Source organism: Haliotis asinina, chromosome 10, assembly GCF_037392515.1.
Source record: "Haliotis asinina isolate JCU_RB_2024 chromosome 10, JCU_Hal_asi_v2, whole genome shotgun sequence".
NCBI lineage: Eukaryota > Metazoa > Mollusca > Gastropoda > Lepetellida > Haliotidae > Haliotis > Haliotis asinina.
This window is the reverse complement of record NC_090289.1, coordinates 47,675,597-47,701,943: the sequence shown is the minus strand read 5'-3', so window position 1 is coordinate 47,701,943 and position 26,347 is coordinate 47,675,597. Positions and strand designations below refer to the sequence as shown.

Sequence of the window (26,347 nt, the reverse complement as noted above, 5' to 3'; positions counted from 1 at the left end):
ATTTAATTGTCCGTTTCACTTTCATCACAGCTTTGTGCGGATTTCCTTTTGCCACGTATCTCTCCAGGATGGAGAACATAGTGTCCCTAACATTCTCTTCTCTGATGGTCTTCGTGAACCTGACTGCATCGAAGAAGTTCACAACTTCATCGTCGTCGCATAGATCCGTCGTGTAATACATTATTAAACAGAATCGTTTGAAGTCTAATCGGCCCATTCCACTTCCACAGAGAGGGAGCAAACTCTATGCTAATTTGTCTTTGTCTCTTTTCGAGGCGGCGGACAAAAATAAGGTGTTTAACATATGTAAGTTCTACTCAGTGAATTAATCAAGGCGACTGGATCAGTGAACAAGACAGGTCAATGTCATGAGTGTGTTCACCCCTCTACAACTCATGTCGAGACGTGTTATGCTGGCGGTGACCGAGAAAGGACCACTACTCTACCTGGCGATACCTGTAATTAGGGAGGAACTTAACACAAGGCGCAGGTCAGCCACTGACTCCAAACAAAGAAACCCCACCAAGATCGGATCATGTGCTTGATAACGGTGTTAGGACCTACACCGAAACTTCTCTGTGTAATAAAGAAGTTGATCATCCATATATTGTTACCATTCCTTCGTCATGAGGTGAACGTCATACAAATGTACCGTTAAAGCTCAAACCGTTTATGTGCATGGTTAGTCATATCTTGGCCACAGAAGGTCTGTTTCGTTGTTCATAAACGCCGCACTCAGCAATATTCCAACTATATGAAGGCATGAAGGCATGAAGTTATAGATGTCAGCTTCTTTGGTTGAAGAACAAAACGTTTCCGGGCATGTTCTTACTCATTTATCAGGTGACATCCATAAACTCTCGCCTTTATGTGCATCATGCAGTTCAAAGACTCCTTATGAAGGCAGTGTGAACACCATAATCTAACCATACAATCCGGTGATTAACATGATCTATCTACGCGATTGGGATTGGATGTCAATCAGTAATGTTCCGGGTCTGCACGGCGAAAAGAAAATATTTCGATAACACACACACAAAAACAAAAAAATAAATAAAAAGAAAAAATGAAGTAAATTAACCAGACTACATGCAATATTATTTGAATAAATGTAAAAATCGTTAACATTAGTGTCGTGTTTTAATCAGTTAGAAACTTGAGATACTGTAGTTCCTTATGTTCAGGAAACAAGACCAAAGAAATGAGGATTGTATTGAGTGTACAATGTGTTTATGATCCTTGAGATTTTGTGTTATAATTCTTTAATCACCAAAAACATCAAACTGCGCCTCCTTAGCAACACGTGTTCCAATGCTTCACGCTTCTAAAGCTTTCCATGTACACGTATACCGAGTCAGTGCCCTTCCATAGTGAACGAAACAACACATTTATCTGGCTCAGCAGTTTGTCAGTTCATAAAGGACATTTACAACCTAACAATAAAAAAGTGAGAACGTGAAACATGCAACAGACAGGACCCCGGGTCCAATACCTGCATACATAATGTCTTATTGTGACAGTCGGGACAAGACATACCACAGCCCTTCCTCTGTACACGTGCCAGGAGACTACAAGATCTGACACCAGTGTCTGTGTTGTGTATCAGTGCACACCTGAAGTATCATATCTCCTTGTGTATAAGTAGGTTTATACACTAGCTTATATACACCATCAATTGGCGCCTTAATAACACCTCCAGTCAATATAATGTACAAGTCAGGTATGCTACACACGGAGAGTGGTGCACTGCACTGAATGTAGGATAAAGCCCGTGGACAATGAGAAAGGACTCTTGTCTCATGTTCCGAGTCATATATACGTGCGGTCCATACGTTATGAAAATATGTATGGTTTATTTATGAATAATGTCAACTAGCTTGTAGACGCGGGGACGGATTTCCATACAACACATCTAGATGTCTTTTCAGGAGGGTGCCTAACGGAAGTCATTTCAACGTTTTCCAAACGTTTTCGTAAATGAGTAAAGAAATACCATTCTCGATCATTCGGCCATATCGATTCCATTGGCGTAAGGTGTAGATTAGCGATGCAATTATTATGAATGGATCAATGAAAATAAGTGATGGCACCAGAGTAAGGTAAGGGTAACCATGTCCTCAACATGAAACAAGGAGGCGGTGGGGTAGTCTAGTGGTTAGAGCGTTCGCTTGTCACGCTGAAGACCCGGGTTTGATTCCCCACATATGTTCAATGTATGCAGTCCATTTCTGAAGTCCCCTACTTGATATTGATGGAATGTTACTAAAAGCGGCGTAAAATTAAACTCACTCGATCTGAAACACGTCTCAGGTGTTAAATGCACTGGTTACACCTGGGGTATCTTTGTCAAGTATGTGACATACCTCTCTCTCTCTCTCACTAATCATGCACAGACAATGTTACGATACTATTTACGGTGTTTATGCTGAATATAACAGATTGTCTGTCCCACCATTGTCGCGAAGTGATACTTCTTATTATGGCCATTCTCTCAACCCAGCTTAATGTATTGCTAGTTGCACACCCACACCACATGTCCCTTAACGCGCAGAACATAGGTCACCAAGGATCAACATCTTTCCTGCCCTGAACAGACATTTATTATAAAGGTACCATAAACTGCTTCACTGCTATGCACACAATAATACAAATATGTTTTGCCTGGAAATAATTGACTCATACACCCCTAGGCCACCAGGCTACCAATCATTTAGAATCCATAGCGCGGAAAGGAGCGGTAATGTACTCCTAGATCTGTCACAATTCCTTTAATATATAACTAAATATTTTATCAACTTTTTATAAACGTTGTATATTTCGTCTTGATATATTAACTCTCCTTGTGTGAACAATTACATCTTGTATTACGTCCCTCAGAAGGAATTACCGCTATATAAATATTATTATTTTGTCAGATTATGGGATAACCAGCTGAGCCGTGTTCACAATTGTACAAAGTAGTCTAGTTTGTAATGGTGAGAGATTAGCTCCATGTATGTACTCCCTGTGAAGTTCGTGTATGTTGCAGGACTACAACTCACATGCCGTGAATGCGTGTCTGGGGACAATAAACTTCATGGCTTATTCAACATAATGACAGGTGCAGCGGGGGTCGAATATTTATCTGTTAGCATCTATAAAGGTGTGGAATATCCTACGATCAGCGGATTACTGGTGGTAACAGCTAAGTCATAACTGTGATGGTGTAGAGTGGTGTTGGTCGACTGACGTGGTGGGAAGGTACCCGCCGTTCACATGGTATTGTTGTCAGTAGATTCGTGAAACTATATATCATCAGAAGGCATGGGACTGGGTGGGGTGGGAACGAGAGGGGGATGGCATATGGCGACGGGCTTTTGTGTGAGGCATTTTTAGTAGTAGCAGTAGCAGTAGCAGTAGCAGTAGCAGTAGCAGTAGCAGTAGGAGTAGCAGTAGCAGTAGCAGTAACAGTAGTGTAGTGGCAGTAATGATAGTAGTGGTGGTGGTAGTAGTAGTAGTAGTAGTTGTTGTTGTGGCAGCAGCAGCAGTAGAAACATATTATTAAATAAACGTAATTAAAAAATACTCAGCATCATACACCATTTAGTCGAACACATCGTGGTTTAACATGGCCATGTCTAGCGAGAGATGCCTTCACCTCTGTGTATTTTGGTGCCATAATAGTTCTGTAGGTAGTGAACCACACTATGATATCAGGGTAAATAAAGACCCTTCATAAGTAATGTTTCTAAAAGCAGAGTCAGTTTTACAATCCTTTACGAAAGTTCATAGCATCACGAGATTGCGTTTATCAATCTACATTAAATAGCACTGTTATCCAATCTGTGAGCGCATCCTGCCAGACGGTGGCAGAATAACGACAAACCAGGCATATTGAACATCCTCACATGACTTGATAAGGCAGGACTTAATTACAAGTCGTGATACTGAATCCTAATATGTATGTGTCGTACCATATTCCAAGTCTTAACGATCAATATCCTGACAACGTTACCCAACTACATCAGTCAATCAATCAATAAACACCTAGTGTCTACTGGTGAACATCACCTGTTTATATGACATAGGCCGACTGGTATTGGTTCGGGTCACTGACTATGATAAACTGTGTACCTACCGTGCTTGGGGGTGTTTGCGCACAGATTATAGAAGATAATATTTATCAAAATGTCCTGAAACGTCAAGAGGAGGTAAATACGTATTTAAACACTAACGCATACATGTCCATTAATGCGTGCATGTATTGGGACGGACGTATTTGTCTGCGTGCATGTATTGGCACGGACGTATCTGTCTGCGTGCATGTATTGGGACGGACGTATTTGTCTATGTTCATGTACTGACGTGAGCATGGATCTGGGTTACTCATATTGTTTCAATAAATATGTGATCATTCGATCCATTTATGCCACCTGCTACAAGAACGTAATTGATTGTGAATGCTAAATGAAAATTAATCTTTCTTTGGTTGGCAATGACACGCGAATATATTTCCTTGCCGTATGTGTCATTGGGCTTTGGCCGTATTTCTGTGCATAGCGAGGTTGTTACCATAGCCAAACATGAAGGTTTTAGTAGCAATGTATTGTGCATGTGGCCGCTCCCAGTGGAAACATGTTTTTACTAGGTAATTACTTTGCTAGAATTTCAGAATGTTGGTATTGAATTTACCATTGTTTAATAATGATGCGGGTATCTAATGTGATATTGACATTTTCATTCATCAAAATAAAAAATACCAGGTAAATCGATGAACATATCAAAATTATGCAAATCCACTGAATCTGTACAGTTCTATCATGGCTACAGTTCTATCATGGCTACAAAGATCAACGCCTCCATCGCCTCCACCACCACCGTCATCATCATGAAAATAATTTGGTTTCAGGAAAATATTCGTGGATTATTCAAAACTGGTCATGTCTGAGGTTTGAGAAATCGCTGCCTGATCAGACCTGAATAAATAGGACATGACCACCAGAAGCTGAATAAATGATCTATTTCTCATGCAAACGTGGCTTTGCAACTGTCGAATACACGTCAAATGTCTTTGATCAATGCCACTTCTAGACTTTTCGTTGGGAGACCCAGGTAGTATCTGAATTTGAGCAAACACGTCACGTATCAGAATGTAAATTTGTTCAGCAAATTTTGAACATCATCTGAACCTCTGAGCAGTGAGTAAACATTTGAATTAAACACCTCCATGTCGTAGTGAGGGGGTGCGGCACATCGGGGTCGTCACCTGCACGTGACACTATTATCTGTACATTACCTACATCACTAGGCCGACTTTAAACAAATCCCTAATTCATGGATTAACTTTCCTGGTTACAAAACGCTTTACGTTTTTGGCCAGATTGTATCAACACGTTCATTGTTTAACGAGTACATTCAACAATATTCAAAGTTTTACATTCTCACTCATTACCAAACCCTAAAACACATCAAAGGCATTCCTGAGATACATCAAAGACACTCTTCACCCAATCAGTATGACGTCGTACGACATCACAAGTTCAAAATGAAAATCTAAGTTCAGGTATAGAAGTGGTTAACAAGGCCCAATTTTACTGAAGCAAAGTTGCTCAGTCAGGATATTTTGTTTATTAATAACTGTCATCAATACGGTATTGGTTCAGGGTTAGGCTACACGAAAAAATCAGTATCAACAAGGCTACATACAATAAATAGACATTTAATACTTTGATAATTTGAATTGTATCATTAGAAATGCAGTGTGCTATGGCGCGAAACGAGACCAGTTTGGGACGCACTTATACTATTGTTTTCCTGAAATTCCTAATTTAATGATGTCACAAATTCCTTTGATGATGTCAACAGTCCTATCAGTTACCGCTACAAATAACAATGTGACAGCTGGGTCGCAGCTATGTCAAAGGATTGGAACAGTTACACAATAAACAAGGCTAACGATTGATTTTAGCATTTATGTATTCTGACATGATGTCATGTCGATGGCCTTGCTTCAGTGAACGTGATCCAGCTGAGAACAGCGACCGACATGGCCACGGGGCGTAAGGTGTTGTAGTAGTAATCAGTTTCAGTGTGGCATATATTTGTCTGTCCTTTTTCTTATCACAGCTTTTATACTGAAATAGGCCAAGTTAGTTGGGGTATTTGAAACCAACATTATGTTCAGTTCAAATAAAACACGTCGGCCAGCCCTTTCCGGACTAATGGCTGCAGTGAATTGTTGGTGTTTCCTGTGATATGTTTCATCGAAGAGGAATACTACATATCACATCGTCAATAACTGTGCTAGTTGTTACACTCAGATAAATTCGCACTTCGGTTATATTCATCTACCATTCTAATGCGACTGGTTGATGCCGTTGCACCATTGTAGACGTATACAAAACCAGTTCAATAACTGCTATGTCCTATCAAATCATGATAGAAATATTGCCAAGATTTGACGTAAATGATGCAGTAAAATGCCAAGATCTTAGAAGCAAGAACACAACGCCAGCAAAGGGCACACAGTTATGGCAGGAGGTAAACAAACACTTGAATAACATGGACAGTTAAAGACCTGTCTGTCCACTTGCAAGAATGCTTGATATCTTACTGGTCTAGTCTGTGGGAGCAATGAATGTGTGTGGAAGTATGCCTCTGAAATGACATGATTGTAACATCACTGTGGCAGCTGGGTAGGGCTTAAAGGGAATGCACATAATCCTACTTTCTTTAGCCTTGACCACGAGGTCTCTCCAGTGTATTTGGACAGGCAGCGGTAGGTAAATATTCCACTCTCAGCATCGAGACGAAAGTTGGACATTTTCCCTAAATAGAACAGGTCTCAGCATACACCCCCGTATCACACAAACTCTAATGTGTCAGATAGTGTGATACACACACGTGCGTTTTGTTACTACTGGAATCTCAGATTAGGATACAACTGACATATTTTCTTTTCGCATTATAGTGTGTGGGACAAATCGCAGTAGGTGCGTGTCCTAATTATCCAAAGCCGCTTACCATCTGACTAAGAAAACAGACGTATATAAGTAGTGCGAAACGCAACGGGACACCAGATCAAGCCGCGTTTTGAGCTTACTTTAAATAATATGCCTTGAAACTGTTAACGAATTTCTATACAAGGATAAACCATGGAAGCTTGTTCATGGCGAACCGTCCGACTTAGGCGGCCATATTTAAAGTAGGCCAAAGGCAATCAACTTACCTGGGTGACAGGTATGCAGGAAGCGGGAAGAACCTTTCAGGTTCATCATAATCATGATAATCATGATCATAATCATCACTACCGGCGCTCATTGTATTGGCATTCTTATGTAAATCCAGACACACATTGTCAACGTTCTGTCCAAGTTGAGACGCTATCGAGTCGGTGTATCCAGTGAAGCGTTCACTCTCACGAGGTACGGCTCGAATTGTACCTGTTGCTCTGATTCGACTGCACCTGACACAGGTAGAATTATGTGTCCTGTCACACCCTGTGTTTTAGCGTTTCTGAAAACCGAACCCCCGGGATTTCCCATACACCCGAGTGTTCATCAACAGGTGCTATTCTTATCAGCTACACCTCTACTGACCTGGGATGGTTTCACATCACGGTTGCCATATTGGGATGGCCGCCATCTTGTGTGTGTGTCGTTTTCCCGCGAGCGCTGCGAGTTGTATCGATTACGGGGGACAGGTGAGAGTGAGGGCCTGGAGTTTATCTACGATGGCTAGTCTTTAAAGTCAGCAATGCAAACTGATAGGCCCCAGGTATTAACTATTTGGTCATGTTACTGACTATGTCATCGTATAAAGTATGTTTCCTGTCTGTGAACGACATGTAGTTTCTATCAACTACTTATGCAAAACCGGATGGTGTCACGGTCCTGCTACAAATGTGCCGGATCATAACAGCGGCTTAATTAGAGATGCTCGCTGCGGGTAAACGCATAAATAACACGAATGAGTGTAGGGCTAATTAATTTGGAGTAGCACGTATTCCTTAAATGACTTCACATCATATGAGGAATGAGTCAGAAGCTCGTATCAAAGGGACGTCATCAAGTGTTCTATAACTCTACGACTGTGTATACACATGTATCCGTCACTGATTTGCTGTCTCAATATATCCAGTTGAAATAATGCCTTTCGCAACATACTGAAATGTCTTTAACTCGGAACTCCATTACTTCACACAGAATTCCATAAATCGAGCGTGTTACCAATCTGTAATGACACAATGCTGTACGTTCACTTATTGCATGATCCAGATAAAAACATTAGAGACTTTTAAAACAGGTCGACATCGTTCATGTCGATTTACCCTTAACTCCGGAATCCGCTGGAGAAACATCTACCCAAATATTATTTACGGATAATAAGAACCAAAATAGCATGCACTAATCTTGATGACTGACTCGGCCTTAAGGTAGAAAATGACTCACGGAAATCTCTTGTAGATTTTATGTTGTGGTTCTGACAGTTTCATAGCTACTCTGATCGAGTTGATCATGAAACCCCAATCAATCCTTTATCTTGTGCTTATACCATACGTCACTGTCTGTTTTCAGTAAACGATTGACTAGCCTTTGCGTGTGTTTGCGTCGGATGTCACAAATGGGGTTGACTAGTACTGTTTCGGAAACAACAATACTGTCTCAATATGATTCATCATTACGATAAAACTTAATCGTAGAGCTGACCTTGCCGTGCAGATAGATCTCTTGATGCTAACTGAAATCGCATGAATCATGTCTACAACCACATGTTGAGCTGTAATCGACATACGTGATCAACACCGAACGGAATAGTGATTTCGCATGAGCGACATCACGGTTAATGCTTATTTGAGGGCACGAGGACATTCCCTGTGATGGTTGATGCCGTGTACATCAGAGGGCACATGGACTTTCTGTGTGCTACGTCATCAGCAAAAACGGCACTACCGAATCTTCTTCAGGCGTGAAAAACGCAAGGCATATTTTTTTTTAATCTTGGGAGAGAAGTTTTAGTATTATCTTCCTGGGGGTAAATATATACAGAACAAATAACAAACACAGCGGGTTGAACAGTGAGCAAGCAGTTGTAATAAACAGAGCCGAAACGTTGTTCAAATTTGTCCACACCTTACACGACTTCCCAGACAACTACAAAATAGTGTTTGGCAGTCCTTTACAGGGCAGGGTCCTCATAGAAGGTCTGTTCACAGATAATTAGACTCTGATAAAGCCAGGACGTCAGAGTTAATACCGGAGATTTATAGTAAGTAGGATTCAGGCAGACAGATAGCTTGAGTAAACATGTAACTCCCAGTATACCAGATATGACGAATTGTTGCATACCAAATAGACTGTAGGGTACTGACAGAGGGTTTTCACAACTTTTAGCAATATTCAAGCAGTATCATGGTGGAAAATGTCAGAAATGGGTCCGCAATTTACACCTGGGCGGGGGTCAAACCTCGACCTTTGACTTGACGAACGCTTAGACCACTTCGCTACCTAAGCGCCCCTTTAGTACCGACGAATCTACAGCGTGGATGGTCTACTTTTGATAAAGATAATTCCGATATCGGTATGAAATATGACACGTACAATTTATATCATAGCAAAGTATGGTCATAAAAAATTCAAAAGGACCACTGATTTTAGTGATAAACTAAGTTCGTGATAGGCATCTCAACTGAAATAAACAAGAGGCAAGACAAAATACATGTATAATACTTCGTTATATCAGTCAGTTCGTTATAAGCGTATTCTCACTGATTATTCACACATTTATCATGAACTTCTTTTCTTTCTTTGACATATCAGGTAGCGGCTACCTTCGTGTGAACAGGTTACCTTGTAACTGTTTTAGAAGTTTAACACCCGAAAGTGACCAGTCTCGATCATCAACGAATACTGATTCTATTTATCAGAAATGGATAAACGGTGGTAAAATATGTAGGATAAATCACTGATCATTGATTCTACTACGTGTTTGCATAACAGATAAGTATGCCAACCCTCACGTAAATGACCTCAATGTATTCACAGTCACGAGGTTTATAAGTCGACATTAATGTATCGTTTCTTTATCTAGATAATTGACAGAAAATAAATCAACTAAGTATAATACTCTGATGATTGAAATTTAATTTAAATTAAGAGAAGCACGGTGAAATATATGGTGCATGGATGTGGTTAGTTCATGATTGCAGCTGGGTCAGTGGAATTGTTGACAATGCAAGGGGCAAAGGTTATAGCTTCCAGCTAATCTGGTGGTGTATCTTGTGTGCCAAGGTACACCTGCATCCTATTCACTGCCACGTGTAATGACTGTGTTATAGTATATTCTGCGCACTAATTGATGCTTCCCGACGTCGTAACTGGCTACGTTTACACATCAGTTTCTGTGAATATTGTAATAAATGTTACAGTACTGAGGGAACTACAGAATATCTGGAGAGGTGAAGTGGACTTTAAAGAGCGGTACTTTGAAGATTACTGCTCTCACGTGTGCACGCTTATGTGTGTGGCTGCTTGTACTCGTTTGGATTTATATCAGTTTTATTGTCAGTGAGTGAGTGAGGTTTGTGCTATAAGCAATATTCCAGCAATGTCACAGCTAGGGACACCAGAAATAAGATTCACAGTTGTACTCACGGTTTTATTGTCATAGTGACTGAGTGAGTTTAGTTCACACCGCTTTTAGTAATATTCCAGCAATATCACGACTGGGGACACCAGCAATGGGCTTCACACACACTGCCCAAGTGGGGAATTTAACCCGGGTCTTTGGCACGACAAGCGAATTTATTGCCATGGACTACTAAGATCAGAGACCATATAATCCATTATATGGTCTCTGCTAAGATATACTGCCGTAGCTTAAAACGATTTCCTCCTTCACACATACAATACTTCCAACTGCCTAGTCCTTGTTTGATCCCCTTAATGTCGAGTTCCAGAAACCAGAGTAAGGGTAACATAAAGTACCATTTTAACGTGGAAGGTTTGAAGCGGCCAGATTAAACCCCACCTCAAACTCTCCGGGCACACGCTCTGTCCAGAAGGTGACGATGGTGTTTATGGAAGGCATGTATCATAGCAACGGTGTGACTAATATCAACACGTCAACACGAATTACGTCATAACCTTTCCTGCAAACACGCTTTCCCTTCAAACCAAAATGTCTTCAACACTGCGTCTTTGTGAGTCGGATCCCCACCCCTGTTATAGGAAGAGGCGAACAAAGATCCAGGCAACTCATTAGTAATGTCACTCACGTGTGACATAATCTTGACAAGCTGTCAATCAAATGACGTCACGTGTATGCAATTAAACTAAACTAGACCGGCGACGTGACTGGGACATCGTCTTTGGCAGAACAAACGAGTATCAAAAGTGTTGGTGTCACTACGACTATAGATTTTACTACTGAGAAATGTACATACGCTACGAGATTATAGGCCACCTTTACGTTTTGTAACAAGGCGAACATGAACTAATACGGCAGTCCTTCTCCAATGACCAAACTCTCCCAATAGGTATGTATGAACAGCTGTGACCATATACATCCTCGCTAAAAATGGAGGGCATTAAAACCCATCACTCAAAACTTCGGATATGTGTTCTCTATTCTGTCACAACAGAATCCAGATACACAACTTTGCATAACACTTAAACCGACGGAAAGAACGAAAATAACGTTTTCAACTAGAGTGAAAAACAAAAATCCTGTTTTTGTCAAACGATTAACTGTCCATATTTATTCTGCGCCGCCTAACACTTCAACTACAAACAAATATTTTCTTATATACATAATGGCATTTTAAACATAGCATCGTCACGTTCGTAATATCGTTCAGCTGCACTGGTGACGATGGTAGAATCATTACCCTGTTAAAAGTACAAATTCGTACCAGAAATTATCACTTATCTCGTATATGAATAATTACGAATAGCTATTTGTTCGGAAAAATATATAGTAGATATGGTAAGAGAAGTATGATGTATGAGGTGCTATTCAATAATTTTGGTAATTAGACATTCTAGGATTCTGAAAGTGTCTACAGAATTCTTAAAATGAAGACGATTCAGTAAAGTATTTCTTGAGAGGGAGGATGTACTAGCTGCCCTTGACTGTGTTTAATTGACCTTTTCTATGGCCACTGTCCGGCTACACGTTGACCATGAGTAAACTGGCAATAGCGACATTTCGATTTATTGGCTATCATAAGAAGAGGGGAATTTAGTCTCAATATTTTTTATTATTTGTATTGCATATCCTTTAAATTACATCTTCAAATTTATTGGTGAACGGACAAATTTCAAAATGCACATTTTTACCGACAACGCTGTTACCAGCAGTGGACGTGCAGACCAAGGGAGATAATCCGGCAGGTGGGGAGATTATTAGTCGTCACAGTGCAGTTATAAATGTGAATTGGCGTACCTACGTCAATGTGACACCGCGGATAAGCTGGTCCATTTTATCTGTATTAACACCGTAATTTACTATCTTCACTATAGATAACATTGGTAGATGTTTGTCAGTCCTCTCAACAATAGTGTTAGTGGTACTAATTTGACTGTGCCTGCAGCTATCCACTATCGCCTTGTCTATCTAAGCATTAGTGCTGAATGGTTCAGTAAGTATCTCGATGTGGTATAATTATGAAACGACAATGACAGAAAATAATCAGCTTCTTTAATATATCCTGAAACAGTTTTGGGTTGGTGTTGAAAGCAACATGGGAACTGAAAATCAATGATAACACCAGGTGTTCGCTCATCATCATTTCATGCTCCTGCAGCTTTGGACTGTGGCACCAGTTGCAGAAGCAGTATCACGAGATCGGAACTGGTCTTGACTGTTGACGTAACAGGTCGCCAAGGACATTATGTGGTCAGACCTGCTGACTTGGTCGATGGTTGTCATCGAGCCACAATTGATAGAGGCTCATGGTGTCAATCGCTAGACAGTCTCATACAGCTTATTCACAGACTTTTACATATTTTTGTCATATGAGTGTAACATTGTTTAACATGCAATGTTCGTATCTAATGGGGCCGTGGGGTAGCCTAGTGGTTATAGCGTTTGCTCGTCAGGCCGAAGACCCGGATTCGAGTCCCCACATGGATACAATGTGTGAAGCCCTATTTCTGGTGTCCTCCGCCGTGACTATTGCTGGAAAATTGCTAAAGGCGGCGTAAAACTAAACTCACTCATTCACTCACTCATATCTAATGGTTGGCTAGGTTGGTTGAGGTGGAGTTATTTCCCTTGCATACGCATCAAGGATCGTGTTCCAGGTACATGGATATGCATCTGGTAGTGTGAATGGTGAATGGGTCTCTGTCTCAATGCTGTCAGTCACTATTGTGCCTGGCTAGCTGTCAATGTATTCACAAGTCGAAAGTGACATAGCTGCGTACAAATTGTCAGTGGCATAAAACATGTCTTCACTCACTGTGATACACGGTAAGCTGTAATATCTACTGTTATTTTCGGACGTCACCAGACTGACAAGGTCCAAAGTTGATACTTTCTCATTAAACAACATCCGTAAACTCACACAGACGGGCAGCCGAGAACACTTTAAGCAGTACATATACTGTTCTACAAAGTCACCATGTGACAGGGTAAGGTGTTCCTACCTTTTTGATACCACCGATCGGACAGAGTTCCATCTATTCTTCAGCTCATCTAGCATCCCTTGGAGGACCTCCCTCTCTGGGTCTGCCTTGGTGCACCGATCCTTCAGGTTTCGTCCCAGTCGGGTGGTGCTGTAGAACTGAGGATGCTTCGACGTCAAGTGGTGCTGGAATTTCTGCAAAACAAAACGGCCAATCTAGAAATGTCCTTTGGAAATAATTATTTAATCATCACATTTCTATTAATCTTACGCTACACTATAAGTAAATGGCAAGTGATATTCGAGTTAGGAATTACTGATATTCGAGTTTGAAGTTACAGGTACTTTCGAAGAAATTTTCACCTGCAATTTGGAAAGCACTAAAACAATACGGTGCTACGTATTTTTTTCAGTCTGAACCGTACACTCGAGTGATTGATGTTATGTGCAAGGATTCAGCTTGGTTCATTATATCTCCTTTCACTACAAGATTATCATCACGATTACTTGAATATGGACCAACTGTTGTCAACTATACATTGCTTTTACCTTTTACCATATCACTGTGTTTTAAAATCGATCGAGCTTCATACGCATCTTGACTGTGTGATATAACAGACTTCAAGTATCAAATCATAGCGGGTTAGAATGGGTTCCTATCAGTTGTAGAGGTGAGTCTCCGAGTGATGCGATACCCATTGATGAAGGTATGGCACTGGCCCATCAATGACCATATCAGGATACATTTGGGATTCGAACCTACAATTAGCGGACCATGGGAAATGTAGCTGCTTGTACCATCGTGTACTCGACTAAGGTAACCCTGTTCATTTTGTTTGCGTGTGTCAAGAATCATCGCCTTGTCCTGTTTAATAGACTAAAATCTACCCCATTAGTCGTGTACAATACTAGGAGCGATTTATCCCTACACGATAACATAAGCAAGAAAAATCCGCATTTGGACCTGGCTTGAAACTGTTGCCGACTAACAACCATATTTCCGGAGTTTACCGATGTTGTTTGAATGTGTGGGGAGAGCATATTTGTCGACGAGTTGAAGACCAACACATCAGCATCAGTGACCTTGAATGTGGATGCCGGACAGGAGGGGTATTGATGACGTGGGTGGAGGCAGTGACGGGATGCTGGGGATGTTTGGGCACAGGGTTATCAGTACATCTCAAAATCGTCAGTGTAGGTTCGCCATGCACTTGGACAATAACGTACATACATGTATCTCACTTGATAATCAACAATACAATATCGCAATATTGGTTTAGGTTTACCCTGTGTCTCTGTTCCATGTTAACACTTGATTAAGTATTGACACGAGGAAAGATGCACATTACAAACCGTTAGTGGGTCACAATCAACAAGAAATATGAGAAAATCCACCAACAAGCTGCAATCTAATTTTCGATTCACAAAAAATGTATACAGATAGTGATTCTGAACATCTCGATTCAAGCACATTGCGGATGAAATGACTAAATGTGCATCAGCAGAGTTGTAACTATTTTCCTTAAACTTGATACAGAAGATAATCCCATCTGTCAAATCGCTGGATATGCAATTACAGTGAGCACGATTAAGAATCTCAAATTCGAAGTGCCAATGCCAGAGAGCAGCAAGTCTCTATACCTGTCAAAACAGTTTCAGCAGGGTGTTAGAGGCACAAACAGTGATAAACATTATATGATTGGATACTTCGGTAAATCAAGATGATGGATTTCATCTGAACACCAGTGCTCATCGATACAGCTCAGTCAATGAGGAATAAAAAGCCTCAGCAAGATCTCGGTACATAGTCACACAAGTGGTCACCAGAACCTATTTAGCGTGACGATAGCAGCAGGATGGAACGTTTGTGACGTGTATGTTACTTCAGGTGTGACAGTCGCATACACTGCCTAAGGTCCCGGCTTATTAATCCGTGAGAGTGAAAAGTTCACACACACACACACACAACGTTGAATGTTCCGGAACAAACGACCACAGTTACTTAATGCTCAGAGATACAGATCTGGGGTATTAGCCAAACGAATTGGGATGATTAGCCTGCCTTCAATGTAGGTCAATAAGTTCAACAAGCAGATGTTCTTCGCCATATGTTTTGATATTTGTCATGCAGATACATGAAGCTTGTGTCTTATATCAGCTTACAACACACGCGAATGTATCATACATAATTACCAACATCACAGTATATAAAAGCACTGCAAGATTAAAAATTCAGCGTAAAGAATCTGTTCCGCATAAATATAGCAAACCGTCATGACGTTTCTGGGGTCCCAAAGATATTTCAAATACTTCTTACAGCCTAGCGGAAACTATAATAAAATATAATATAACCCCAATGCGTATAGCAATTATTTATTATTTACGATAACTGTTGAATGAATGGACCGAAGTCATTTAAGCCATAGGTCAGTATCAGAGAGCATTGATGGAAAACAACCCTTAGATACACCAGCCTGTCAAGACTACATGGTGTGCTCATTCATGTAGAACATGAACCGACATTCCTCCACCCGGGGCATAAAGGGTGTATTTTGATGATTACTGAGTTCACCAGAGTATTCTGCTCTGATACTTTGTATATAATCGACATGGTGTCTTAAAATTGTTCCATGTTTAAAGTTGAACATTATTCAGTTCTCATCACAACCAGTAAGGTATAAGTACATGTGATTTTGGAGTATTCCCAAGTGCTGCATTTTTCTGAAGTTTGCATCTTGTCCATTTAAAGACAAAACATTGAAATACTGCACAGTTATTTATAACCTACTCCTGAAACAGTAAGACGTGGTAAGCTATGGATGTCACGGACAGGAGTTCAACCTTTAGGGGCTAATACAGTTTGTACTGAGCATCAAATGGTTTGAGGGCATCGGAGTTGAAACAGAAAATGAAGTCTACACCACGCCTTAAAGAATGTAAGCCATCAAGGATGCTGAACCATCAGTTTCTAAAACCCTTCCGCAATACTACGCGATACAACACCTCCAACCCTGAATACAAGGTCCTCGCGTCTGAAGATATCAGATCCGATTCAGCACATTAATCCGTCCTCTGAATTCACACGTACAAGTTCCAAATGAAAACATCGCCCTTTAAAGAAGTGTATCCATGCAGGGTCTGTCACTGACGGCCATATTTTCTCTGACTCTACCTTTATGCTTAAAGCATCCTCGGTGATAAATCCTTATTTACACACGGGCATCGTTCCCAGCACAATAGCCAGAGGGACTTGTGGAATGTCGTTCACAAAAGAGCAAAGGACTCCTCTCCCATATAATGTGACACCCTTTTTCTGGAGTAAACACTCAGGTATGAACAACCCAGACCGTATGTCACAGATTTGAAGGATGGTGAGCAGACGACACTGGCAAACGTTGTGAAAGTGAAGCAGACGACAGAAAATAGCTGAACTGAAAGAAAATTCGGGGTCATACCTTTTGCAGACAGCGTTAATCCGAAGTTTGAGATCTTCGAGATGTCGTGTTTACTGTGTGTGGAGCCGGCCACAGTGACTTAGCTACATGTCGCCCTCGCCTGAAGCGACAGCAGGTTACCTGGCTCATCCAAAGCGGCTCGATGGATAAACCGATAAAAATGTCACCCACTACTGGGCATGCGTATCATGGAGACTTGGAGGTCTTAAACATTATATAAGGTTACCGTTTACAGTCTGTGTCATTTGAACTGTCAACTATGATAGTTTGTTTATGTAATTGATCGCTGTTCACTCAAGTGGAAAGAGTAGATAATATCCGCTTTGTTCTCTGAGAATGAAACCAGTTGATCAAACAAATGAAATTATTGAGAGATTATACTTTTGACACAGAATATGCGCTTCCTAGCAAATACACTACAGCACGCTCCTTGTCGACTGCAATAGACAAGGGTTTAGTTTGAAAAGAGCCCAAGCAGATTTTATCCATCTTGCCGTTCGGCGGCAACAGTTGATGCAGACGCTCACGAGTACAAAGCCCAATCTCGCGATCTCTCGCACATAATACCACCGCTATTTCACATTTTAAGAGGAATTTGTTACCTGGCAACACCTTTTATTCATTCACTGACTTTGACATAATATCTTTAAATGAGTTGTTGCGGAACATACTTGTTAGTACAAGAAGGGGCAGGTAATTGGATGAGCATCTCTCATGGTCGGGATATTTGTTCAGTCTCCACATAGCACCGCAATGCACCCTTTATGCAAATCATGTAACTGACAATGGCTCTATTATTCTCACTGTTCACCGACCGTTGACCTTGGCGATATCAGGCGAAGTGACTGGTTTAGACTTACACACTTCGTAAACTTATCTCCGTTTCACATGACTGACCATGGCTTAAAATTCAGGGACAAGAGGCGTTTCTTGAGGGACAGATCAGGGCATGCTCCACTGACCACTCAACGTCTCATGTGGCCAATTTTCTGCTCCAACAAGGTCTTTAAACAGACAGATTCACATGACCCACGAAACTTAACCGACCAGGAAAGATGATTTGGGAAAATTGCCTCAGAATTTATATGCGTGGGAGAAATTGTATTATTGTGGAAAATCGTACATTAATGTACAGTTTGACAGTAATAAATACGTTACTGCATCCGTTCACCGCACTGATAAATCATGCAAGTGAGTGAGTGAGTGAATGGGTTTTAACAATGTGTTTTTTAAAGATATGGTCATACATGAAAGAGTCAGCTCAGATGAGGAATGCCTAAAGTCTTGCAGGTCTCTAAAGTTACCAGATTCGTGAAACCCAGGAACCGGTGCTGACAAACACAGACACGATATCAGGACGAAACGTGCATGGTCAACTTCCAATTCTATGATTCAACGAAGTTCTCAATAATCTAAACTGATTGATGTTCGTTCACATATTTAATATTAGAAAATGGGCCCCGCTTCACAGTCTATATCATAAGTCACAATCCCTGAGTCTTAATCTTAAACGGAGCTGTTCACGCATATCAAAAAATATATTTTGAGACACTGAGGTTAGTCTGACCGATTTAGAGACATTTATGTGATCAGTCCAGGTAGTACAATCGGGTATGTTGGGAGAGGGGGGGGGGGGGGAGGTGGGGGAGGGGACACTGGAAAGAGGCGCACTAAAATCTCATCTTAACTTACACCACCGACTACTGTGCCATGAGTGACAGGTATAACATATCAAACTGTCCTTCACCGACGCTTTATGGGCATCCGGGATTAATGGACACGCAGAGGGCGATATAAAACATTGGTTCGACAACGACAGGTGATGATACGTCATACATATCTGTAATGTTCCTCGAACAGCCGTGTTTAAAGGCACTAACACACATTTACTGTCATCACGATATATCACTATTTTCGCGTGGATAAACCAAGCATAGGGAACTTGATTCAGGATTATTGCATTGCATGGAACACTGCCAACAAACACCGGATCCAAGGGCCAGAGTATCAATGGAACGTGAGTTGTTATTACTGTGTGTGTTTAACCCTACAATGTGTTGCTAAAGACTTCATCAAAACCGACAAACCATTTCCAATGATGTCTTGTGTGGGGCACCATCATGTGGAATTGTTATATGAAAATGTAGTCTTCTGTGACCTATTCGACAAGAGACATACTTTCTTGCATTGGACAGGAAGACATCAGACCATGTTTATTGTGACCTTGACTATAACCTTGACCTTCAAATATTTGTCAAGTGGTGTCATCGCCGATCTTCACCCATTCATTCACATCAGGACCGAGGCTACTTTGACTATTTTGGCTATTTTAGCCGACTGAATACGATTCTCTGTTAATCAAGTCAGGTTACTACCTGGTGATGTTAACCTTAATATTTCTACTACTGTTTCGTTTGCTTGCATACTGGCATTGAAGTGTCCAAACATAACATTTTGACGATTCACACAACGTTATAATCACTGTAGTGATATCTTCCTAAGGCAAGTGAGTGTTTGTGGTCAAAAATGGAAGTCATGTAAATCCCTTCCCAAAGAAGATGTCCATGGGTAGCTGGACGCCTCATGAAGAGTCTTACCTTGAGCTCATCGATGTCTGACTTAGTTGCCGATGGATTTTTTGTTGTGGCCATGAACTTGTTCAACATCCGTGAACTGTCTTCAAGCCAGTCCAGCAAACTCCTCCAGGCATCGTGGAACTGAGAAACAAACACACCCACATCGTTTTACTTTGATACTCACTGAGAGACTGAGTCTATTTAATACTGATAATACTAATCTAATAAAGATTACCATAGAAAGGAACACGGAGGACACATTTGTAAACGATTCCAACATATCCAGCTCCTATTTTGACTCTTTCATCCATATAGGTCAGCAATATTCAAAATCCTAACTATTATTTTGCGATGCATAACCGACTGTAATAAATATTTCATCAAACAAATCACCGCTGCATTAATGCAATATGAAATCTATCTCCCAAACATCAGAAAGCATCACCATCCACTCATTCGGACTGCAAGATGGTCTAGTTTAATGCAACATCAGAGCTTAGTGGTATATGAGTGAATGTTGTTTTCTTTGAATAGTATAAGAGCTATACCAAAAGTAAAATAAATAACATCGTTACCAGATACACCAAAGGGGCTGATAATGGGCACCTGGCCACCCGAGAAGGCATGGATATATTTAAAGAAAGCTTTGCGACAAAAATATTTTCTTTATATTTGAATCATTAATTAACAACGATAAAGAAAAGAAAACTGCCAACAACAAGAAGCTGAAGCTCATACACAAAGGCTGATAAATATGTCATATTAGAACATCCACGACCTTGAAAGATGAATCTTGACACTATCAATTAACTATAGAGATGCATATATACTGACAACAGCTGCACTCAGAATACATCGATGTACAATATTCAGAACACGCCACACACTGGTTTATGGAAGAAAAACCTCGGCGCTGTGCACTTCATGAACCATTTTTGTTTAAAAACATAAGCCAGAATATGCCACAAACATTTGTCATATTCATAAGTCTCACAATAAACAAGACTTGATATTCATCGTACATATCCAAATCATTCATGATGTCCATCAGTTATTCTCAGCGAAATACCATCAATCCCATGCATAAACAACGTCAAACATCTACGAAGGATATGACTTATAAGCTTTAAACAATGCCAGCTGAACATCAAGAGTGACCATCCTCGCAAAGTAACCCGGCATCTAAGCAATTCATGCATTCATAAAATCATTTTGTCAGTAAACTCTCCAGAAACTACCCTTAGATTCAGCGTCATACATAATCACGTAACCCACCCTCTTATCCTCTTTGTAAGCCTGCTGCAACAAGCGTCCTCTCTCGTCGGTTCGCCGCAGCAGTTTTTTCCATCTCAGACGGATTCCAACCAACAAGTTTTTGATGTAAATGGTGTCCTGTTTTCTACCAAAGTACTTGAGGTAGGTTCCAGTTCGGTCTAGCGTCAACATCTTCTCTGCCTGGGCTTCTAGGTCCGCCTTCAGCACCTAGTGTGAGAGGTTGGTCGGTATGTTGTAGTGAGTGAGTTGGGCTTTACCCTCCTTTATCAATATTTCAGATATTTTACTGAACACAAGAAAACGGCCTCACATATTGTAAGGAAAGCGGCATCGAAATTCGGTCTTCAGTGCCACAAGCAATCCACCAACCGTATAAAATATGCCACCATTTAAGAAGTTATGAAAGTTAATATCTCGTTTTAGTTGTTCACTCAGGCTGGACCAGGCAATCCAGTGATTGACAGCATGAACATCGATCTGCGCAATGACGTGTCAACTAAGTCAACGAACCTGATCTGCAATTCCATTAGTCGCCTCTCGACTAACATGGGCTGCTGAAGATCAATGCGTATTCGAATCTTTTCAGGGTCCGTTATTTAACGGTGCTCTCGGCAGTATTTCAGATATATGACGGCATTGTGATAACATCGTATTTTGTATGTAATCTATAGTTGACATATCCATGCATTAGCTATCATGTGAACAGCAACAATGTCCTAAAACATTTCCACAACATCTAAATGAAACACGCACACGCACACGCACACGCACACGCACACGCAAAAAATGAACGAGACGTGGCTTTAAATAAATAGAACACTGAATATCCAAACAAAGGCTTCACATTCAGGCGTATAGACGTAAGTCTTACGTTATGCTCCTCAATTTGACGCGTGACCTTTTCCACGAGCTTGCTGGGATACTTGAAGCCTCGCATTGAGATCTCAGCATTGTTCAGCCAATCAGTGAAAGCCTTGAGCGTATTATTGAACTCTCCGACATTACGGATATGCTCCTCCATTTTGTCCTGCAACAAGAAGAAAGATGTCCTTTACATCAATTGCTGATCACCTAATTTTGATTAAATTCCAAACAGCATGAGATAGTGAGTTTGTATTATTAATATTTATAATTATTATGGAGAGAAGTGTTTATCTACTTGTTTACACTCATTATTCGGGGTTGTTCTGGAGGGGAAAACAACTAATGCGATATTCTATCACGACCAACTATTGCAATAGTGTTTCTCCTTGATTTGTCTAATTGCAAATGAATGAATGTATAGTTTATATGAAATGAAAAAAAGGTGAAGTAGTTTCAGTCTCTTTCAATAACTGGCAAGAGACTTGCAGCCCAAATCAAGCTTGTTTTGGGGGTAATAGGGGCGGGTGTACTCTAAATCAAAGAGAGAACTAAACTTGAACTTTCTGTATTTTGCGCTGCGCATTTATCAATGGAGGTTAAGTACTTAACCCTCGAAAGTCACATATACTATCGATACATCGATAGTTTTTCGTTTCAATGATCCATGAAATGCTATAGGAGATGCACCAATTGCAATGCATTGATAGATCGATGAATCGCTACCGCCCAATCCATTATGCATACACACCTTTCTCTTGCTGGCTCTGTTTTTCGTATCCTGCCATCTATCTCTGAGTTTCTTTAGTTTTTCTGCAATGACACTGACATCTTCTGGACGGCACTTCTCCACCATGTCTTGACCTGAGGTCAGCAGGTTCTGAACCGCCTTCTCGCGCCCGTCCATCTCACCGCAGCGCTCCTGGAAGAACACAGATGTTGTAAAAACTGACACAAGCTACGCTTGTAAAATCGCTATTTCTTAAGTTATCATATTCTATATACATGATTCCCCCAAACGGACTGCAGTGCCGACACATCAATAGCTGTTCAATGATATGAATAATCAACAATGAAGTTGCGTAACTTGATTTCGGTTCCCCAAAGGCTTGCATGTTAAAAACAAGACTGTAGAGAGACACTATCAAGACACATATGGTTTATATGCCATATAACAAATCTCCATGGCTTTGACTATGTATTCACTCTTGTTTTACATTCTTTACGGATAACAGTAAGTACGTATTTTCAAGTATTATTCCGTCTCTGCTATCCCCATGAAAGCACCCATTTTTCTGACACCTGGACTGAACAAGAATCTTAACAGTTTCTATTACCTTCACGAAATAAACATGTCATAAGAAAGTACTGGTTCTTTGTAATTCACGGCGGTGATTCAACAAGTTCTCGTATGGTAATGCGTTTATTCATGAAGGACCACCTTGAGTTTCAGTTTCACGACACACTAAAAATCGCTATTCGATATTTTTAAACAGTTCCCGTCCAGCTGACATTGACCTGACTTTCAAATATTTTAAAGTAATATCAGTTGTAATGTATGATGTGAAACTTTCTCTCAATCAAGGAGTTACTTAGCAACTTCTATTAATTCATGTATCGTCTCCAATGCACAAGCTATTCGTACCAGGAACTTCTGGTACTGTTTTTCTGCTGTTTCCGGAAGAGCACCGAAGGGGGCGTTTGTCTTCAACTCAGCTCGGAAATCATTCACCCATTGTAGCATGTCGTCAAGATTACCAAGATATTTCTTGACCTGCAACACCAAGGATTCATGTTAAAATTTCATCATTATGCAAGGTCACATCATTTTTAATTCCAATGTTTTTGATTTTCAATTTACCCTTAGAAACATAAGCAGTTTTGGCTTTAGTTTTACACCCAAAAACAAAATTTTCAACCATTAATAATTACGTAATTATGAACAAAAGGCTCGTTTAATGTGCATGTTAGTGACTTCCCACCTGTCTTAGAGTTTCCTGCAGTTTATTTTCTTTGTCTTTAGCATTGGCTTGTGTGGCGCGAAGAAGCTCGTTCATGTCGTCACATTTGTGTGTCAAGGCCGTGTCACCGCCGTCTGTGCGTGCGACGATCTCTTGAACTGCTTTGTTTAACTTTCGGCACGTCTTTTCTTGATTCCGTAGATCGGCTTGCAAAAGCTGGAACAAAAATGTTTGCTTGACAAATGCAGAAAAAATACTGTGATTACTGTCTTTGTTGACGTGTCAGTATTGGCATCTAGGTTGAGCATGTGGTATTAAAAAGTTATGCAATGTGATCAGAGATGTTATGAATATATATATATATATATATATATATACATGCATGTATTCATCGTTCACGTAACCTGACACATACCTGTAGTTTGCGCATGTGCGTTTCCAAGAATTTGGGGTCTCCCTTAATGTGTTCTAGGGGTTCCAGATCCTTCTGCACTGCATCTAGTGACGTCATGACCCCTGACATGGCCTTGTCCACCTCACCGACCTTGACCTGCATGTCGTTCAACTTGGCCTACATTGATAAAATACATTGAAACCGTTAACGACGTTACTAAAATTGTCCACAACTAAAAAATGATGAAAGTAATCAAATCTGTGAGGACCACATGCAACAATGTTTTCTTAGCAGCATATGGTTTGCGAATGAACAATTGTTAATCGGAAACAAGGCATGCAGCACATTTACATATCATCTGTTTTGAAAACAGAACGTTTGGCTCCACCTGTAATATTTAGCATTCGATATCTACAAAGTGAAATATTTTTTTTATATTTATTTGAAGATCTCCTCTAACAGTGTTATTCACAGCAGATAACGAAAACTGGAAAATATCAAAGGGATGCTTGAATGTTCCCAGGTTCTTTTATCTGGTTTTCTGACTTATGTCACACCACATGAAACGTGTTGAGAGGGTATTGTTGCATCCTAGACGACTATAACGACTTACCTCCCTGTCACCAATGCCTCTGATGATGTCGTTCCATTTCTCATTCGCCTCTTGCACCGGCCGCAACAACGACTCCGCTGCCACCGGGGACACGTCTTTGAGCGCAGCAAGCTGCTGGTTGAGTTGCTGCATATCCACGATGTGGGGATGGGTCTGCGACTTGAACAACTACAGAAAGGAAAACATATGCAAATTATCTTCAGTCCGTTAGTGGGTCGGTGTGGTAAATGGCAGAAGTGAAGCAGCAGTTTGTGTTTTACGTGACCTTACGGTTACATGATTGAGATCGGGCTCCAGGCAACGGAAATTCCGGATTCCTTTTATTCGATCACGAATATTTGGCGAGGTGAACGTTTAACCTACCTGGTTACCAAAGAATCAGGAATATTCGAGCCATTTCGGGACGGTTGACAACAATCTGATGTCAAACAAACAACGTCGAAACCAACAACGTCAAACCAACCGACATTGATTCTTCGTCAACCAGCAGAGTAGCCTAGTGATTAAGGCGTTTACTCGTCCAACCTAAAGCCCGGATTCGCTTCTTTTCATGGGCACGGTTTGTGAAACCAATTTCTGGTGTCCCCGTCGTGATATTGCTGGAATATTGCTAAAGACAGGGTAAAACTAAACTATCTCATTCGCTCGTTCAAGCACTATGCGGTTCATTTCAATGCCTGCCTCACCTTCAGTTCTTCAATCTGCTCGACAAGTGTTTTTGGGTCACTGGAGGGTGACCTCATGCCAGCAAGCTTGTGTTCTGACAGCGGCAACCACGACATCACCGACTGCAACACGACAGCAACATACCAGTGGTAAGAATAGTGACATGCCGAATGTATCGCCTGTGTAACATGTATCCCTGTCAATCAACATGGTGAGAATGCAACTGAATTAAAACTGCTGTGTCAGCGAGTTAATGGTTACCATGAGAAACCAAATCAACTACAAGGCACAATGTTACTTTAATGTTATTCCCCCGCTTATACTAATTAAGCTTCCCTCAATAGACGTATTGAAAAATAAGCTTTATGAAAACTGATACCAAATGTTTAGGATAAAAAAGAAGGGTATTGAAAAGGTAAAAAAGACCGTTATGACTCTGTAAGTAAAACCTTTACCCTTGTAATAAAGATTAAAAAATGGGAGATATTTATTCTTTGTAGGACGTCGACAATAAGAGAAAACAAACAAACAAGAAAAAGAAATATATAAGTGAACAATAAATACAGTGCAGCTGAGAACAGGACAGTGATAATCCATAAGAACAAACATGTAATGCAAAACACTATCAACAAAATGAAAAGGAAACTATATAAAAAGCCATAACAAAGCTAATGGTTATCATCGCAAAAATATGCTATTGCCTACTGGAAATAAGGAAATAGAAATCTATTGACAACATGTTAACTATTATTTCATGGAGACAAATATTCAAACCCTACATCACTTAGAAGGGAATTACGGACAAAGAAAGATAGACTAAACAGTCATGTGACGACACTTATACTTACTCTATTATACTGGCGACAAAGTAAACACATTTAAATGTTATTTAGGATCTTATTAATGTCTTATTTATGTGAAAAATTCAACGAAACATTAC

The 26,347-nt window shown here is 40.5% G+C and overlaps 1 protein-coding gene across 5 annotated transcripts in view; it reads right to left on the bottom strand.

Annotated features, from left to right (window-relative positions):
- Nucleotides 1-26,347, bottom strand: part of LOC137297896 (microtubule-actin cross-linking factor 1, isoforms 6/7-like) — a 100,112-nt gene that overhangs the window by 13,510 nt on the left and 60,255 nt on the right. For all 5 annotated transcript variants that reach the window (XM_067829872.1, XM_067829871.1, XM_067829875.1 and 2 more), the window contains 10 exons: nucleotides 25,428-25,529; nucleotides 24,742-24,909; nucleotides 24,150-24,305; nucleotides 23,756-23,950; nucleotides 23,419-23,547; nucleotides 22,525-22,695; nucleotides 21,784-21,939; nucleotides 20,913-21,119; nucleotides 19,659-19,778; nucleotides 13,629-13,801 (listed from right to left, as the gene is read on the bottom strand). In XM_067829872.1, coding sequence (XP_067685973.1) covers nucleotides 13,629-13,801; nucleotides 19,659-19,778; nucleotides 20,913-21,119; nucleotides 21,784-21,939; nucleotides 22,525-22,695; nucleotides 23,419-23,547; nucleotides 23,756-23,950; nucleotides 24,150-24,305; nucleotides 24,742-24,909; nucleotides 25,428-25,529 — 1,577 coding nt within the window. The remainder of the gene's footprint in view (nucleotides 1-13,628; nucleotides 13,802-19,658; nucleotides 19,779-20,912; nucleotides 21,120-21,783; nucleotides 21,940-22,524; nucleotides 22,696-23,418; nucleotides 23,548-23,755; nucleotides 23,951-24,149; nucleotides 24,306-24,741; nucleotides 24,910-25,427; nucleotides 25,530-26,347) is intronic.